The sequence below is a fragment of the Anomaloglossus baeobatrachus genome, chromosome 1, assembly GCF_048569485.1.
Source record: "Anomaloglossus baeobatrachus isolate aAnoBae1 chromosome 1, aAnoBae1.hap1, whole genome shotgun sequence".
NCBI lineage: Eukaryota > Metazoa > Chordata > Amphibia > Anura > Aromobatidae > Anomaloglossus > Anomaloglossus baeobatrachus.
In genome coordinates, this window is record NC_134353.1 from 955,423,755 (window position 1) to 955,438,093 (window position 14,339).

General features: G+C 51.7%; 1 protein-coding gene across 1 annotated transcript in view; it reads right to left on the reverse strand.

Annotated features, from left to right (window-relative positions):
* LOC142257463 (uncharacterized) overlaps positions 1-10,028 on the reverse strand; it is a 94,177-nt gene extending 84,149 nt beyond the window's left edge. Inside the window, exons 1-2 of the mRNA XM_075329588.1 lie at positions 9,868-10,028; positions 624-692 (exon numbers count right to left, since the gene is read on the reverse strand). Coding sequence (XP_075185703.1) covers positions 624-677 — 54 coding nt within the window. The 5' untranslated portion in view covers positions 678-692; positions 9,868-10,028. The remainder of the gene's footprint in view (positions 1-623; positions 693-9,867) is intronic.
* Positions 10,029-14,339: the final 4,311 nt, after the last annotated feature.

Consider the following 14,339-nt stretch of genomic DNA (forward strand, 5'->3'; position numbering starts at 1 on the left):
TTTTTGGTTTTAAATTATTTATTTAATTTAAAATAAAAGCGTGGGGTGCCCTCTATTTTGGATTACCAGCCAAGGTGAAGCTGCCAGCTGTGGTTTGCTTTACCCTAGCTGGCTACAAAAGATGGGGGGACCCCACGTCATTTTTCTATTAATTTATTTATTTTTTGGCCAAATACAAGGCTAAGCACCCTTTAGTGCCACATGAAAGTCACAAAAGGGTGCCAGCTTAGAATATGCAGGGGGGTAGGACATTATATATGTCTTTCTCAACTATCTCTCTATTCATTCATCCCTCTCTCTATATCTATCTATTCATCTCTATATGTACTCCTCTATTTACCTTTCTTTCTGCTTCCGTTTTTGGCGGTCCGCAAAAAAAAAATGGAAGGCATACGGATGATACACGGACCTATACGGAACGGAACAGATGCCACACAGATGCATCCGTGAAAAAAACGGACCGTTTTTTGCTACCCGCAAGAACGGAAAGGTCATGTGAATGTAGCCTTATTCCCATAGATAATGATGTAATGTGATGACATCAGAACCTCTCACCTCCCCGGTCATATCCTCTGTTATCCCCATAGATAATGATGTAATGTGATGACATCAGAACCTCTCACCTCTCCAGTAAGATTGAAGATTATCTCCAGACTCAGGTTTAATATCTTCTCCATAATTTGGTCTTCGTCCTTATTCATCGTTTATGGGTCAATCAGGAAAAATCAAAAGAAAATGAGAGAAGATTCTTTATTGGAAAGAGGATGAGATGATGTTAACAAAAATCAATGAAAAAGGAAAAACAAAAAATAACTAAAGACAACAAAGGGAAATAATTTGAGACGATAAAGTATAGATGTTGTCTTCCCTCTTCTCTGCCGGCGCCGACTGACCGAGATCTGAGGAGGAGACTTGCAGCAGATCGGGCGATTGTAACATTTAAAGTGGGCTTTATATGCTACGATATATCTAACGAGATGTCGGCGGGGTCACATCGTAAGTGACGCACATCTGGCCTCGTTACTTAAATCGTAGCGTGATAGCTATGAACGAGCAGAAATACTCACCTTCTCATTCATCGCTGACACGTCGCTCATTTTCTAAAAGTCGCACAATCCAGTTCATCGTACCCGGGGCAGCACACATCGCTCCGTGTGACACCCCAGGAACGATGAACACAGCTTACCTGCGGCCGCTGGCAATGCTGAAGGAAGGAGGTGGGCGGGATGTTTACGTCCCGCTCATCTCCGCCCCTCCGCTTCTATTGGCTGGCCGCTGTGTGATGTCGCTGTGACGCCGAACGTCCCCCCCCTTCAGGAAGTGCATGTTCGCCGCCCACAGAGAGGTCGTTTGGAAGGTAAGTACGTGTGACGGGGGTTACAGCATTGTGCAACACAGGCAAGAAATTGCCTGTGCCGCACAAACGATGGGGGTGGGTGCGACCGCAAATGCGATCACACGACATATTGAAATGTGTAAAGCAGGCTTTACTCTTGGTCCTAAGATTGTCCAGCTTTAGGCTATGTGTGCACTAGAAAAGTGATTTTTCTTAAGAAAATTTCTTGAGAAACTTCTGGGAGTTGAAGGTTACCGTGCATGCGTTTTTGCCGCGGTTTTTCCGCAGGTTGGACCCTGCGTTTTTTTTTTATAAATAAAGCATGTTGAAAAATAAAAAAAAAAATAAAAAAAAGTAATTTCCTTGAGGCATAGATAGAGGCATAGAAGCAGGGCTGTGGAGTCGGTAAGCCAAACCTTCAACTCCGACTCCTACATATATTGCTTCTAGTTACCGTATTTTTCGGACTATAAGACGCACCCTGGTTTTAGAGGAGGAAAATAAAACTTTAAGCAAAAAAATGTGGTCATGACACACTGTTATGGGGCGAGGATCTGCTGCTGACACTGTTATGGGGGTAATGTCCCCAAATTCTCTACTAAGGTACCCCATCCTGGTAATGATCCTCCTGACTTGTATATGATCCTGCTATAAACCCCCATCCTGCTTATATACCAGCATCCTGCTCATATTCCCCCATCCTGTTCATATACCCCCCATCCGGTTCATATACCCCCCCATCCGGTTCATATACCCCCCATCCGGTTCATATACCCCCCATCCGGTTCATATACCCCCCATGCGGTTCATATACCCCCCATCCGGTTCATATACCCCCCATCCGGTTCATATACCCCCCATCCGTCCTGCTCATATACCCCCCATCCGTCCTGCTCATATACCCCCCATCCGTCCTGCTCATATACCCCCATCCTGTTCATATACCCCCATCCTGTTCATATACCCCCCATCCTGTTCATATACCCCCCATCCTGTTCATATACCCCCCATCCATCCTACTCATATACCCCCATCCTGCTCATATACCCCCATCCTGCTCATATACCCCCATCCTGTTCATATACCCCCATCCTGCTCATATACCCCCATCCTGCTCATATACCCCCATCCTGCTCATATACCCCCATCCTGCTCATATACCCCCATCCTGCTCATATACCCCCATCCTGTTCATATACCCCCCATCCTGTTCATATACCCCCCATCCTGTTCATATACCCCCCATCCTGTTCATATACCCCCCATCCTGTTCATATACCCCCCATCCTGTTCATATACCCTCCATCCATCCTGTTCATATACCCCCCATCCTGTTCATATACCCCCCATCCTGTTCATATACCCCCCATCCTGTTCATATAGCCCCCATCCTGTTCATATAGCCCCCATCCTGTTCATATAGCCCCCATCCTGTTCATATAGCCCCCATCCTGTTCATATAGCCCCCATCCTGTTCATATAGCCCCCATCCTGTTCATATAGCCCCCATCCTGTTCATATAGCCCCCATCCTGTTCATATAGCCCCCATCCTGTTCATATAGCCCCCATCCTGTTCATATAGCCCCCATCCTGTTCATATAGCCCCCATCCTGTTCATATAGCCCCCATCCTGTTCATATAGCCCCCCATCCTGTTCATATAGCCCCCCATCCTGTTCATATAGCCCCCCATCCTGTTCATATAGCCCCCCATCCTGTTCATATAGCCCCCCATCCTGTTCATATAGCCCCCCATCCTGTTCATATAGCCCCCATCCTGTTCATATAGCCCCCCATCCTGTTCATATAGCCCCCCATCCCGCTATATGCCCCCATCGTGCTCATATACCATCCTGGTATATGGCCTGTATCCTATAGCACAGAGAAAAAAAAAAAAAAAAAACGTTTATACTCACCTTTTCCTCACTCCCTCCAGCACCGATCATCTTCCTCTCTGCGCCGCTGACCTGCGTGTGTGGAGCCGTTCCCCTGCAGCACGCGATGTCTTCCTGTCTGTGCCGATCAGCACAGATCAGCTGACCGGCACAGACAGGAAGACATCGCGTGCTGCGGGGGAACGGCTCCACACACGGGGACGGGTGAGTGTACTGATTCACTGCACCCCGCGCTGATAATGATGTGCGGGGGGCAGTGAATAAAATTTTCACTTAAATATAAGCAATATACTAAAGGTTATTATTTAGTATGTTTTTGTTGAAAACGTTTTTTTGCCACTTACATAGCGTATTACATAGTGTTATATATACAGTATATATTGTGTGTTATATATAACACTATGTAATAAACTATGTAAGTGGCAAAAAACAGTTTTCAACAAAAACATAGTAAATAACATTTCTGCAGTCCATGAATTTGTTGTAAGAAATAGAATTGCCTCCATCAGATCCTCCTTCGCAGATGACCTCAAATCTGACCTAATAATGTTAAGGCTAGAGAACAACCTCTCTAGACTAATTTGGGTTGGAGGTAAAGCCGTAACCACATGGGCAACATCTCTAAATTTCCGGGTATTAAGGAATTGCCTCATGCACAGTCAGTTGTGATGAACGGTTGAATTTTTCTATTTCTTTGACAGCAAGTGAAAAATGTTACTGAAATCTGGTCAATCAGCTGCTATAGGAGACAGTGAAATCTTTTTCCTTGCGGCAACACTTTGCCTGCTCCATGTCATCCAAATACTTGTCAAAGTTAAACTCCTCATCTGATAAGGATGAAGATATGGCAGCAGTAGCACTGTCAGAACCCAAGTCCTCTAGCGCCTGGCAGTCCTGTAGCCGCTCATCCTAACTGCTACCGTGTTTTTCCAAAAATAAGACCTCCCTCACAAATAAGCCCTAGCAGGGATTTTCAGCATTTTCGGAGAAAGGCTTAAATATAAGCCCTCCCCCGAAAATAAGCCCTAGTCCCGGATCAATAATGAAGTGTCCGTGCAGCTAAAAAAAAGATACAGATACTGCAGGACACTTCATTATACACAGCGGCACCCGGCAATTACACTCACCAGACGCCGAGCAGCAGGACCTGCAGTGATCACAGATCCGCACACATCAGCTCTCACACACACACACACACACACACACACACACACACACACACACAATCAGATCGCACACACAAACATCGGCTCACACGCAAACAACAAATCACACACACACACACACACACAAACATCGGATCGCACACACATCGGATCACATAAACACTCACCTCATCCAGTGACACCGATCTCTTCTCGCCGGGAGAATCCTGAGAGGCAGTGCGGTGCAGTGCGACGAACAGGACCTGCGGCCGGACACGTGACTTGCTCTCATTCTCTGCTGCCGTAAGTGCTGGATGTGATGTGTGCGTCTGCGATCGGATGTGCGTGCCTGCGATCGGATGTGCGTGCCTGCGATCGGCTGTGCGTGCCTGCGATCGGCTGTGCGTGCCTGCGATCGGCTGTGCGTGCCTGCGATCGGCTGTGCGTGCCTGCGATCGGCTGTGCGTGACCTGCTGTGTGTGTATCTGTGATTGGCTGTGTGTATCTGTGATCGGTTGTGTGTATCTGTGATCGGCTGTGTGTTCCTGCGATCTGCTGTGTGTGAGATCTGCTGTGTATATCTGTGATCTGCTGTGTGTATCTGGGATCTTCTGTGTGTGTCAGCTAGCAGCAGGGTAGGACGGCGTGCAGCACCTGGGAACCACACAGACGTCCTGGTCTGGTGAGTATGAGTCTCCTGGGAGGTGGGGGGTCCGTGTTTCTCCAAGAATAAGACCTCCTCCAAAAATAAGCCCTAGCGCTTTTTTGGGGGGCAAAAAAAATATAAGACAGTGTCTTATTTTTGGAAAAACACGGTACCTCAGTCAGAGCTTCTTTTCCTTTAGTAAGCTGTTGATCATCAAGCAGTATACGATGACTTGGGTCCACAAACAGCTGCCAGAAGAATTTTATTTTCCAATAGCTGCGTCTCTCTCCATTTCATTGAAGCAGAAATGCAATCTGCGATTAAACCTCCTCTTTGAGACAAGCAAAATAGCAAGTTCGTCCACTCCCATATGAAAATGCCAGGAGTTAAATCCTCGCTTGTCATTTTTTAGTCACGGTAAATGGGCGATTAAGCAATTCCTTCAAATCAGCCACCTGTGTCCATTGACCTTAATTTAATGTTACTTGAGGGTTCACCATATCTATAAGAAACGATTTTAGTTCAAGCAATCACTCAGTCATTAAATAAGTGCTGCCCTATCGAGCGGCTTGATCAACAATTGCCCCTTTCCCAGCACGTCTCTTCAAGATGGAATCAATTTTAGGGGTTCTGGCGGCAATAACCAATTTCCTCACTTTTCCAATCAGATTTCCAGCATGTCCGCCCAGTTTCACACATCCAGCTTTTCACCGGTTTGACGGATGTGGCACACGCCAGTACAGTATGATACAGTACAGTGACAGCGCCACAACTTCCGGGTCACATGAAAGCATGTGACCGGCGTTTGTCGCGCTGCCACTGTACTGTATACACTGTACAGGAGTGCGCCGCATCCGCCAAACCGGCGAAAAGCCGGATGTGTGAAACCGGGGTCCCTCTTGCAGACTCTCTCTTATTGCCAGCTGCAGCGTGTGCACAACACAGCGCATGTGATGAATATCAAAGTATTTTGAAGCAGCTTCAACAAGATCTTCTAATCCTAAAGTATCATTTTGCTGTTCTTCTGTTCTAATATCTGCTTGTTCCTCAGATACATGAACAGCGCTGTGGCTCCATCTCACACATACTGAATCCTACATTTTCTTCTAGCTGTTGTTCATTACTCTCATTCATGAGTTTAATTGTACTTATCAAGTTTGAAGCATTATCTTTTATAATCGCAAGAACCTGTTCTTTTTTGAGTTCATAGTCTTGCAGAAATTTTTCCACTAAGGCCTGGAGAAACTGGCTGGTGTGATGAGCTTTAAGCGGGCTTTACGCGTTGCGACATCGGTAACGATATATTGTCGGGGTCACGTCGTTAGTGACGCATCCGGCGCCGTTACCGACATCGCAGCATGTAAACCCTAGGAGCGACGATCACCGATCGCAAAAACGTTAAAAATCGTTGATCGTTGCTCATTTCCATAATATCGTTACTGCTGCAGGTACGATGTTTGTCGCTCCTGTGGTAGCACACATCGCTATGTGTGAAACCGCAGGAACGACAAACATCTCCTTACCTGCATCCACCGGCAATGCAGAAGGAAGGTGGGTGGGATGTTATGTCCCGCTCTTCTCCGCCCCTCCGCTTCTATTGGCCAGCCGCTTAGTGACGTCACGGTGACGTTGCTGTAATGCAAAACGCATCTCCCCATTGAAGGAGGGATCGGTCGGCGGTCACAGCGACGTCGCCGACCAGGTATGTGCGTGTGAAGCTGCCATGGCGATAATGTTCGCTACGGCAGCAATCACCAGATATCGCACGTACGACAGGGGTGGGTGCTATCGCTAGCGATAATGCAGCGTGCAAAATTCTCTTTAGTATCTTTTACTGCCAGTGACTTGGTAACAATTTCTTTCTTGTTACAAACATATCGAACATTGATGGCAAAATAATTCAGTGAAATGCAGTGACTCTGGCATCCAGCAAAGGCAATGGGTTTCAAGATAGGACATTCACACACATCGTGAGGATCCTCACAGAGAATGAGCAGTCAGTTTGTGGTGTTTTTCTAATCTGCTTTTGCTATTGAAAACATTTATGAGCTCAAAAACCTTTCAGGTGATGCGGTTTTTTTAAAAGCTGATCTGCTTTTGCAGCTGAAAAACGTATCCTCAAAAAAACGCAGCAAAAACACTGTGTGAATGCAGCCTTAGATCAGGTATAGAACAGCCATTTATAGGACATTTCATAACTTTCCCAAATTCCTATGAAAAATATTCAACACATTCTGCATTGCACTACTGTCCCCAATTTATTATATATTTTAGGAGTCGGAGTCAGTGCATTTTATACCGACTCCACCAAAATGAGCTCCAACTCAGACTCCTCAGCGGGGGCAGAGACAGGGGGCAGAGACAGGGGGCAGAGACAGGGGGCAGAGACAGGGGGCAGAGACAGGGGGCAGAGACAGGGGGCAGAGACAGGGGGCAGAGACAGGGGGTTCAAATCCCACCAAGGACACCATCTGCAAGGAGTTTGTATGTTCTCCCTGTGTTTGCGCGAGTTTCCTCCGGGTTCTCCGGTTTCCTCCCGCACTCCAAAGACATACAGGTAGGGACTCTAGATTGTGAGCCCCAATGGGGACAGTGTTGCCAATGTATGTAAAGCGCTATGGAATTAATAGCACTATATAAATGAATAAATATTATTATTATTATAGATAGAAGGATAAATAGATAGGATAGATAGATGGAGGGATATATAGAGGGCAGATCAATAGATAGAGTCCCTGTGAGCACACACTGCATTTCTCAGGAGCGGTAGTATTGTTCACATTACTGACTGTGGGAAATGACCGGCAATTACCTCTGCTGTCTCGTTGCGAGGCTGCATTCTGTACAGTGTCAGTCGCGGCTGGATGCAAGCATCGTAGGACGTGGATTACACCGCAGCTGTGTGTTTGGAGGGTTAATAAAGGGGTGAAACAGGGGCGTTTTTGTGTTTTATTTAAAATAAAGGATTTTTCTTGGTGTGTGTTTATTCACTTTACTTACGGGATAATCATGAAAGCTGACTCAGACTCTGCCATGATTAAAAGCCGGGACTTAAATGGCAGCGATCCGCTGTCATTTAACTCCTTATTACCTGGATAGCCCCTGCATCACGGCATCTGGAAGAGACAGGGACACTCCAGGACTGCCGCATAATGGATGTGACAGTCCCGTTGCAGCTGCGGGCTGATATTCTCGGCTGCGGGAGGGGGGGGGGGGGGCATTAACCCTCGCCCTCCCCAGTTTGAGAATACCGGGCCGCCCCTGTGTGTTTAGCTCACCTGGAAGGTAAAAATACAGCAGAGCCCACGTGTTTTTTTTTTTTATACGTCCGTTTGATTTCTGTGTATAATTTTTTTATGTCTATGTCTGTGTGTGAGTGTGATCTATGTGTGTTCTATGTCTGTGATGTGTGTGTGTTTACTTTCTGCTCCGCTTCCTCTTCCTGTCATAATGACATCACTTCCCTGCAAACCGCAGGCAGTGATTAGCATTACCGCGGCAATACCGAGGGTATACCGCACATCATTTGCTGCCTGCAGTATACCCCCGGTATTCCACGATTACAGTACAAGGAATGGCGTGAAATACCGCACCTACCTGCGGAAAAGAAGAGACTGCACATTTTCTCAAGAAATTCTGCAGAAAGAATGTTCTTGAGAAAAAAAAAAAAAAAAAAAACAGCGTGCACAGATATTATTGTTTCCCCATAGGTTTTGCTGGGAAATGTCTACAGAAAGATAAACATTTCTCAAGAAAATTCTGCAGCAAAACAGCAGTGTGCGCACAGGGCCTTACAAGGAGTTAATCATAAACAGTGTTTCACTCTCCCCCGCCCCCCCTCGTGTAGTGCGGGGGTCACACACACACACACACTCCGGGACCCCTCAGTGATGGCCGCGCTCCCCCCACAGGTCACACACACTCCGGGACCCCTCAGTGATGACCCCCCACAGGTCACACACACTCCGGGACCCCTCAGTGATGACCCCCCACAGGTCACACACACTCCGGGACCCCTCAGTGATGACCCCCCACAGGTCACACACACTCCGGGACCCCTCAGTGATGACCCCCCACAGGTCACACACACTCCGGGACCCCTCAGTGATGACCCCCCACAGGTCACACACACTCCGGGACCCCTCAGTGATGACCCCCCACAGGTCACACACACTCCGGGACCCCTCAGTGATGACCCCCCACAGGTCACACACACTCCGGGACCCCTCAGTGATGGCCCCCCACAGGTCACACACACTCCGGGACCCCTCAGTGATGGCCCCCCACAGGTCACACACACTCCGGGACCCCTCAGTGATGGCCGCGCTCCCCCCACAGGTCACACACACTCCGGGACCCCTCAGTGATGGCCGCGCTCCCCCCACAGGTCACACACACTCCGGGCCCCCTCAGTGATGGCCCCCCACAGGTCACACACACTCCGGGACCCCTCAGTGATGGCCCCCCACAGGTCACACACACTCCGGGACCCCTCAGTGATGGCCGCGCTCCCCCCACAGGTCACACACACTCCAGGACCCCTCAGTGATGGCCCCCCACAGGTCACACACACTCCGGGACCCCTCAGTGATGACCCCCCACAGGTCACACACACTCCAGGACCCCTCAGTGATGGCCCCCCACAGGTCACACACACCCCGGGACCCCTCAGTGATGGCCCCCCACAGGTCACACACACTCCGGGACCCCTCAGTGATGACCCCCCACAGGTCACACACACTCCGGGACCCCTCAGTGATGGCCGCGCTCCCCCCACAGGTCACAGAGGAGTCCCCGTCTCTACAGCCCGCGCTGCCCCTGCACAGAGGAGCCGGGGACACTCACAGCTGCAGCAATGAGGCCGCTTCTTCTGCTGGGATGTAGCGGAGGGGATGTGCGGGGTTTCCCGGGGCAGGCAGCGGGGGCCGCGTCCTGTGCTGAGGGCTCCGGCTCCTCCGCTCTCCGCTTCCTCCTCTCACACTGCTCTCTCTGCTGCCCATGCGCGGGACTCAGAGCGTCTGGAGCTGATTTCCTGAGGGGATGACGTCACCGGAAAAGGCGGGGCAGAGCTGTGGGCGGGGCAGAGCTGTGGGCGGGGTAGAGCTGTGGGCGGGGCAGAGCTGTGGGCTGTGTAGAGCTGTGGGCGGGGCAGAGCTGTGGGCGGGGCGGAGCTGTGGGCGGGGCAGAGCTGTGGGCGGGGCGGGGCAGAGCTGTGGGCGGGGCAGAGCTGTGGGCGGGGCAGAGCTGTGGGCGGGGCAGAGCTGTGGGCGGGGCTCGGGCTGTGCAGAGCGGACGGATCCTGACCCTGAGGTGGAGAAGATTCAGCGGCTCCTCATTAGTTCTAGAACTTTCCTCTCAGACTGGATTTTGCCTCCGGTCATTTCTTGGGGCTGCAGCTCGTGTATATCTCACAGGGAATGGCCTGAAGCTGCAGCACGGGGCTGTGGGGGCTTCTATAAGGAGGGGATATGGGGGGGGCTACACAGGGCAGGGGGAGGGGCTGTGGAGGCTTCTATAAGGAGGGGGATATGGGGGGCTACACAGGGCAGGGGGAGGGGCTGTGGGGGCTTCTATAAGGAGGGGATATGGGGGGCTACACAGGGCAGGGGGAGAGGCTGTGGGGGCTTCTATAAGGAGGGGATATGGGGGGCTACACAGGGCAGGGGGAGGGGCTGTGGGGGCTTCTATAAGGAGGGGGATATGGGGGGCTACACAGGGGAGGGGCTGTGGGGGCTTCTATAAGGAGGGGATATGGGGGGCTACACAGGGCAGGGGGAGAGGCTGTGGGGGCTTCTATAAGGAGGGGATATGGGGGGCTACACAGGGCAGGGGGAGAGGCTGTGGAGGCTTCTATAAGGAGGGGATATGGGGGGCTACACAGGGCAGGGGGAGGGGCTGTGGAGGCTTCTATAAGGAGGGGATATGGGGGGCTACACAGGGGAGGGGGAGGGGCTGTGGGGGCTTCTATAAGGAGGGGATATGGGGGGCTACACAGGGCAGGGGGAGAGGCTGTGGGGGCTTCTATAAGGAGGGGATATGGGGGGCTACACAGGGCAGGGGGAGAGGCTGTGGAGGCTTCTATAAGGAGGGGATATGGGGGGCTACACAGGGCAGGGGGAGGGGCTGTGGAGGCTTCTATAAGGAGGGGATATGGGGGGCTACACAGGGCAGGGGGAGGGGCTGTGGAGGCTTCTATAAGGAGGGGGATATGGGGGGCTACACAGGGCAGGGGGAGGGGCTGTGGAGGCTTCTATAAGGAGGGGATATGGGGGGCTACACAGGGCAGGGGAGGGGCTGTGGAGGCTTCTATAAGGAGGGGATATGGGGGGCTACACAGGGCAGAGGGAGGGGCTGTGGGGGCTTCTATAAGGAGGGGGATATGGGGGGCTACACAGGGCAGGGGGAGGGGCTGTGGAGGCTTCTATAAGGAGGGGGATATGGGGGGCTACACAGGGCAGGGGGAGGGGCTGTGGAGGCTTCTATAAGGAGAGGATATGGGGGGGCTACACAGGGCAGGGAGAGGGGCTGTGGAGGCTTCTGTAAGGAGGGGGATATGGGGGGCTACACAGGGCAGGGAGAGGGGCTGTGGAGGCTTCTATAAGGAGGGGATATGGGGGGCTACACAGGGCAGGGGGAGGGGCTGTGGGGGCTTCTATAAGGAGGGGGGATATGGGGGGCTACACAGGGCAGGGGGAGGGGCTGTGGAGGCTTCTATAAGGAGGGGGATATGGGGGGCTACACAGGGCAGGGGGAGGGGCTGTGGAGGCTTCTATAAGGAGGGGGATATGGGGGGCTACACAGGGCAGGGGGAGAGGCTGTGGGGGCTTCTATAAGGAGGGGATATGGGGGGCTACACAGGGCAGGGGGAGGGGCTGTGGAGGCTTCTATAAGGAGGGGGATATGGGGGGGTACACAGGGCAGGGGGAGGGGCTGTGGGGGCTTCTATAAGGAGGGGATATGGGGGGCTACACAGGGCAGGGGGAGAGGCTGTGGAGGCTTCTATAAGGAGGGGGATATGGGGGGGTACACAGGGCAGGGGGAGGGGCTGTGGGGGCTTCTATAAGGAGGGGATATGGGGGGCTACACAGGGCAGGGGGAGGGGCTGTGGAGGCTTCTATAAGGAGGGGATATGGGGGCTACACAGGGCAGGGGAGGGGCTGTGGGGGCTTCTATAAGGAGGGGATATGGGGGGCTACACAAGGCAGGGGGAGGGGCTGTGGAGGCTTCTATAAGGAGGGGATATGGGGGCTACACAGGGGAGAGGCTGTGGAGGCTTCTATAAGGAGGGGGATATGGGGGGCTACACAGGGCAGGGGGAGAGGCTGTGGGGGCTTCTATAAGGAGGGGGATATGGGGGGCTACACAGGGCAGGGGGAGGGGCTGTGGGGGCTTCTATAAGGAGGGGATATGGGGGGCTACACAGGGCAGGGGGAGAGGCTGTGGGGGCTTCTATAAGGAGGGGGATATGGGGGGCTACACAGGGCAGGGGGAGAGGCTGTGGGGGCTTCTATAAGGAGGGGGATATGGGGGGCTACACAGGGCAGGGGGAGGGGCTGTGGGGGCTTCTATAAGGAGGGGATATGGGGGGCTACACAGGGGGAGGGGCTGTGGAGGCTTCTATAAGGAAGGGGATATGGGGGAGCTACACAGGGCAGGGGGAGGGGCTGTGGGGGCTTCTATAAGGAGGGGGATATGGGGGGCTACACAGGGCAGGGGGAGAGGCTGTGGGGGCTTCTATAAGGAGGGGGATATGGAGGGCTACACAGGGCAGGAGGAGGGGCTGTGGAGGCTTCTATAAGGAGGGGGGATATGGGGGGGCTACACAGGGCAGGGGGAGGGGCTGTGGAGGCTTTCATAAGGAATCTGGTGATTACACTAGGCAGGAGGCGACGCTTGCTGGGCAGGAGGCCGTGTTGCACTTTGGGGGGGCGGGGCTTGCTGGGCAGGAGGCCGTGTTGCACTTTGGGGGGGCGGGGCTTGCTGGGCAGGGGGCCGTGTTGCACTTTGGGGGGCTCGCACAGGGAACTCTGTGTATTATATTCTTTGTTTCTCATACACAGCTTGTGACTATCGGCACTGGGTGTAATTGCTCCCCGTCGTCCCACCTTAGAGACGGAGAGAACAGTGCGGTGTAATCCACATCCTCCTCCGGTGTCCTCCAATGTATTCAATGAGAGAGGAATTTATGGTAAATGCAGAAATACAATTTTTACACCTAAAACGCCTGGGACAAGATATTTTTTTAGCTTTCATTGTTGCCGATGTCCAACATGGCTAAATTCTACGTATTGATTTGTAAAGTTGATTGTTACAGTATATATTTGTCTCCCCCACCCTCAATACCCTGTAGACTGTAAGCCCCTGAGGGTGTTGAGGTGAGACTACAACAGGTCTCTTGAGCTCTGACAGCCGTGTTCAGATTATAATGTCATGTGTGCACCCGAGAAATAATAAAATAACGGACTATAGTTATGAACCTTCTCCATGACGGACGCCAGAGATTCTGCCTCAGTTTATTGTTCAGAAAACTTTATAGTTCTAGGGGGGAGTAAAGGGTGTAGACAAAATATAGTCCAATCAAATATCGCAGGCTGGACTCAGGACGTATAGGAATTTGCATAGTCTCTGCTGGATTGGTTGTTCCAAACTTTGGGAATTCATGTTTCTCATCTTCTTGGGCGTTGGCCAGGATGTAGGAGCCATCTTTGTTACATTTGCTAGTATATTGTATTAAGGAAAATCGCTGAATATATATTTATATATATATATATATATGTGTGTGTGTTAGTAAGAAACAAAAGCATTCATAAATATGTATTAGGCTACATCAACTAAACTGCTGTATTTTTCGTTTTATAAGACGCACCGGATTATAAGACTCACTCCAAATTTAGATATAAAAAAAGGTAAAAAAAAAATAAAAATGGGGTCCGTCTTATACTCCAGTGTTGTCTTATCGGAGGGGGGTGGCAGCGCTGGTGGAGTGGGATCACAGGAGGCAGATGCTGTTCTAGCAGCGGCGTCGGGTCAGTGGTGTCAGCGGCGGGTCAGTGACAGCAGCAGTGGCGGGTCAGTGGTGGAGCAGGCTGGGGCTGCCACTCTGTGCGGGCTAGCGGGCCGCCCGTTCTGTGGACTGCGGTGGCTGACTGCGGTGAGTGTCGCAGCCTGTCTGCAGTTCCATTTCAAATGATAGCGCCCGGAGCAGCGCGTGCGCAGATGGCGCTCTCGTCCAAGAGCGCCATCTGCGCACGCGCTGTCTCTCAGTGCCATCATTTGAAACCGGGACTGTGGACATACTGGGACACTCACCAAACAGC